The following is a 5,382-nucleotide window of genomic DNA, read 5'->3' on the forward strand; positions in this document are numbered from 1 at the left end:
CTGGTTGAGCGAGGTGCGGGTGCAGCACCGAGGGTTGCGATCCCGTTGCCGGTCCCGGTCCGGTACGGGCACGACACTGAGGGTTGCGATCCATTGCTGGAAAAAAAAAAAAAAAAAAAAAAAAAAAAAAAAAAACTTTGGTAAGGTGTCCGATCCGGCAGGTGGTTGGACCAACTGGTGGGAGTGAGGCTCCGGGATTGGGGCGTCTTCTACCTGCTCTCACATTGAGTTTTCATGGCTCAGCTCAACCCCTTCCATTCACGGTGGGCACCCTGTATCAGAGATTCCAACTAAGCCCAGTGTCACCCACACCGGAGTCACTGTTCCCTCTTGATAAGAAAGTTGCCAGTGTCCATGAGTCAGGAAGGTAATTCATTATTTTCTTACAGCCACTCCCAGCAAGCGGATGTCAGAGGCCAGCACCACGGCTTTGCCACGATCGGCCACCCTCCCCCAAGAGTTACCAGTGCCCGGGCTCAGCCAGGCAACCACGATGCCGGTATGTGTGTGACCCAAATTTCTCAACTGGGGTACACTATGGTGTGACGGGCGGCAAAGCCACAGGCGACAGACATGTTGTGTCCTCCCAGAGAGTCAGTTTTACTTAGACATTGGGAGTGTGGGGTGGCAGGTGGGGTGGGAAGTTAGGTGACAACTAATTTTAAACATTTTTATAACAAAATTAACATGGATATATATCCATAGAATACAAAGTCCAAGTAAATTTTAAAGATAAAACTCAACTCTTCACCCCCGGGGTCACACTCTCAGCACCTCTGGGAGTACATGATTGGGATCCTCCCATTCTGAAACCCATTTCATGCCAGCGAAGATGTTTGAGAAGCTCGGGTTCAACCAGAATGTGCCTCTGCATGTATCAGGCAGAGCCCTGATGTGTGCCAGAACTCTCCAGAACGTCAGAGAATGAGTGGCCTCCGAGAAGGCACATTGACTGTGCACAAAGTCATTGACGTATGTCAATGTCATATCAGTCGTGGCAATATCCTGCTCATCTAATGCATGTAACAAACCACAGGTAACTTAGTGGCATAACACAGCAATCACTTGTCATGTTCACGGAGCCTGCGTCAGGAGTTCGGAAAAGGCACTGTGAAGACAGCTCTTCCCTGCTGCATAGTGTCAGAAGTCTCACCAGCCTGGGCTAGGGGACCCACAACCCAAATGGTGTCTGCACTTGAATGTTGGGGACCCAGGCTGGGGCCACTGAGGCTCGGTTCAGCTAAGACCATCCATCGTTCACCTGCACGGGCCTCTGCATGCCTTAGGCTTCTCCCAGCATGGTGACTGGATTCCAAGAGGAAGCATCTGGAGAGTCTGGCAGAAGCTGTATGGCCTTCTGTGTCCTAGCCTTGGAAGTCACATAGTGTCACCCCTGTCATGCCTCTTTGCCAAAGCAGTCATGAGCTCGCCCATCGAGAGGGACGTAGATCTCCACTCATAGATGGCAGACGTGTCCGGGGTTTTTAGGAGCCACACCGATACCTGCCAAGTACCTCACACCCACCCCTCACCAATGCTTTGGAGATGGATGAGCATGCCACGTCCCTGCCTGCCATCACCACAAAGGTTATGCACGCCCTGCTTGAAAGCGTGGGTATCACGTTTTACATTCGCGTAGAACAAGACCTCTAGCCGCGCTGATAAGCGGCGACTGCCATTCTCCCAGACTCTTTCCTGTCCAGGATGACTCGTTCTGCCACTGAGCGTGGCCCGGAGTTTCCCATTTCCTCCCCCCACGTAGGGAACACAGTCAGGAGAACCCAGACCAACTCGTGGCTCAGCCCTGTGCCTGGGGTTCCTCACGCAAAACAAGGGCTCCTGCTGTCCTTTCTTGCCATTTGGGCTGCCTGTTATAGTTCCTAGGGACAGGGGCAGTTTTGGAGTAACTTCAGAAGCCCTTTTACTTTCCTTTTGAGAACTCTAATAGCCCGCGAAGCTGAGCACTCATTTCTTGTTTTTACAGATTGTCCCCCCACCCCACCCCTGGCTCCCCACACACCCAAGTGGTCAGGGAAGAAGGATGTGACTCGGTTCATGTCCCAGGAATCTCTCTAAAGATCTAGGTGGAGGCCGGGGAAGTTTCCCCAGTCCTCACTGCCCGGATGAGTTCATGAGTACAGACGTGCACGGCATGTCTGTCCATCTGCATCGGTGCGGAGCAGCAAGGATAAGGGCATGCGTAAAGCCAGCTCTGTTATTGGGACACCCCGTTCACACTGCTTGATGTCACCGCTAAGCATTAATCAGTCTGGGAGAAGAGCAGCCGAGTCCACCGAGGATGCAGGCAAGGAAAGGGAGGCGGAGCAGAGCCGCAGGTAGCAGTGGCCTTGCAGAACGCACCCTGGTGGGGAGGAGTCGTGGACCCCAAGTGCCTCCAGGAACTTGCTCAGGGGCCACCCACACGAGCCTCGTGTCAGTGCTGACTGCATGCCCTGCACAGGAAGCAGCACAGCCGTGGAACAGATGCCTATAGCTTCTAGAAGTCGACCTTCAGCTATTCACCCCAGTGCAGAAAGGCCTCCTTAAAGCCAGAGAACCCGAGAGACAGCATCCCTGTACCCCTGGAATGGCCCAAAAGCAGAGTTTGTTAACAAAGCCCCTCTCTCTTCCCAGGCTCCTCTGCCCTCCCCGTCGTCTTGTGACCTCGCACAGCAGCTCCTGCCTCAGACCCTTTTGCAGAGCCCACCTGCTCCCATGGCACAGGTGAATCTGGGTGTGGGGAAAGGACAGCACTTCCTCGAGACAGAATGTGCAATGTCCTCTCGGATGCGGGTGTGGGTGCTGATGAATATCACGCCCTTAGGTGCCAGCCAAGGTCGCATATCACACCCTTAGGTGCCAGCCAAGGCCCCAGAGTGGGGGACGTTCCTCCCGATGTGCACATGGGGCATGTCAAGCTGTGAACTACGTCTGTGTCCCTGTCCTCTTCTGCCGTCCTTGTCTTCTCCAGATACATTCTCCATGTCTTTTCTGCAGTGTCTTTTTCCAGTCTTTTTAACAGTCTTTGTTCATCTCTCCACCACTTTTCCACCTTCTCTTGACCATACTTTAGAAAAGGTCTGAATTAGGCTGAATGTCATAGGAAGACTTTCAAAGGATCTAAAAGCTGTGGGTCCAGTACTAAAAATATCACTTTATTTTTTTTTCTATAAAAAAAAAAAAAAGACTACAGCTTGGTGAGTAATTCCCTCATTTCAACCACATTCAGCGAGTTACTGTTTGGGTCAGTCAGCCAGCAGGGCGTTGGAGATGCAGAGATGATTATAACACTTAGTACTCGGAGGTAAAGGGAGAGACAGGCGGATAAACAGAGGAACCGCCCATGGCAGGGCATGTGTTTTTGTAGAGCCAGTAAGAAAAGATCCTGCCTAGGGAAGTCCATCGTGGCTTCCTGGAGGAGGTGACGCTTGAGTTGGCCCTGGAAGGACGGGTAGGAGGTTGCAGATGGAGAGGTAAGGGGACAGCAGAGAAGAGGGACCCAGGTATGGCTTCAGCAGAGAGTTATGAAAGGTCTGCCGTACCTGGGGACTGGCAAGAGACTGGACGAGACGGGGGCCGTGCTGTCTGGTCACAGAGAGCAGCTGAGCTGATTGGCCCATGCTCTGCTGGGCCAGAGCTCTGATTTCAATTTCCTTACAGAGTATTTAGCTTTGCCCCAGTCCCTGGCCTCAAGCTGCCCCTGGTCCCAGTTGGTGGTTCACCAGCATGTGCCACTGGCCACAGTCCTGTCAGAGTGGCCTTCTGTGTCTTGGTACAAACCCTTGACCACTGATGAAAACTAGTTCCAAACAGACACCCTCTTAGCAGTGGTCTCTGCTGTTTTCCTGGAATGAGAACACGTGCTCGCACATGCAGCTTGCTGGCGTCGGGCTGAGCAGCAATTGAAAGCTACTCCTCCCAAGTCCACTAATTCACACAGTCTGTAGTCATCCTCAGTAGGCCAAAAAAAAAATAAAAAATCAGTATTCTTTTTTTCTTTTTGTCTTTTTTCGTGACCGGCAACGGATCGCAACCCTCGGCGTAATGCCCGCACCTCGCTCAGCCAGTGAGCGGGAACCGGTCTGTATGTGGGATCCGAACCCTCGGCGGGAGCGCCACCGCACTTCCAAGCGGCGCACTGTAGCAGTGTGCCACCGGGCCTGCCCAGTATTATTTTTTTCTTTTCAAATTTCTAAGGCACATTTGGTATGAAATTAGTAACTTTTCCAATCCAAAGGCACATGAAATGAGAATTCCTTTAACTTCTGGGTCTTGCATAGTAAAGTGTGTCTCTGTTTATAATGTAAATAATGTGATTAAAGCCCTTTGGGAATTCTGGTTTTTCATTTATTGAACCTCACTTTACTTAATAGTAACTGCTTTCAGTCTGTTAGATGTGCTATACTTAATAATAACTCTATTGTTTAAGACCTTCACGCATAACACTGACTTTTCAAATCAGATGGTTCTTCTCATATGTACCCCACGTGAAACAATAAGGTTCCACGATTTTCCCTGGGTCCCCTCACTGATGTTGTCACTGTAGCACCCTGTCAGGGAAATGGGTGAAAAATAAAATCCGAAACCTGGGGAGTGGTGATCTGGGTAACTGGGGTTTTCCAAAAAGCCTCTTTTGTTTCATACGGTGTTTCTAAAGAATCTCAGAGTTAAAGCAGATCTCTTTATCAAAAAGGACACAACCAAGAAAATAATGAGACTGATGACTGGGTTTTGGAATGCCCTGAATGAACAGGAATAATACTAGAAGAAACTAACTCTTACTAAGTGCAGTGCTGGCTCCACTGGACACAGCCCCAGGCTCCCCAGAACAGCACGGTCCCCTTCCCGCTCCCGCTCAGCAGCCAAGAGCCTCCACTGGAGGTGCCAGGTGGAGCCCTGGGTGTTTCCTGACTTAGTGGAACCCACCATAGAAGCTTTCGTGTTTTGTTTTTAAATTAAATACCTGATATAGCTTGTTTGCTTTCTCAGTTGACTTATCTTTCAAAATCCCAGCTCAGTACTTTGATTAGGTACATTCTGATTGAGATTTTTGTGAGACAGTCTGGTACAGTGCAGGTACATGTTAACTCCTCTGTAGACACAGAACCTTCCATTCCATGAATTCTGGTTTCCAAGCCGCTGTGATTGAGGTGGGACTGGGGGGTGCAATTGGCCTCACCCAGCTCCTGAGACTCAGGATTCCCATTTCAGCTCTGCCATTGTCTAGCTATGTGACCTCTCTGCGGGACAGGGATTTATTGGGAAGAATTAAGGTGTCTGGGCTCTCCTTGCCTGGGGCAATGGCTGGTATCCACGGGGCCCCACAAATGGCAGCCCCTGCCTTTATGATTCTTACTGGTCTCGTTATTATTATTATTATTA

At 50.5% G+C, this 5,382-nt stretch overlaps 1 protein-coding gene across 1 annotated transcript in view; it reads left to right on the top strand.

Moving 5' to 3' along the window:
• The window catches only part of NPAS2 (neuronal PAS domain protein 2), a 31,422-nt gene that overhangs the window by 9,488 nt on the left and 16,552 nt on the right, over positions 1-5,382 (top strand). The window contains exons 4-5 of the mRNA XM_008593402.1: positions 390-499; positions 2,635-2,724. Coding sequence (XP_008591624.1) covers positions 390-499; positions 2,635-2,724 — 200 coding nt within the window. The remainder of the gene's footprint in view (positions 1-389; positions 500-2,634; positions 2,725-5,382) is intronic.

Source organism: Galeopterus variegatus, unplaced genomic scaffold (assembly GCF_000696425.1).
Source record: "Galeopterus variegatus unplaced genomic scaffold, G_variegatus-3.0.2 Scaffold9101, whole genome shotgun sequence".
Lineage (NCBI taxonomy): Eukaryota > Metazoa > Chordata > Mammalia > Dermoptera > Cynocephalidae > Galeopterus > Galeopterus variegatus.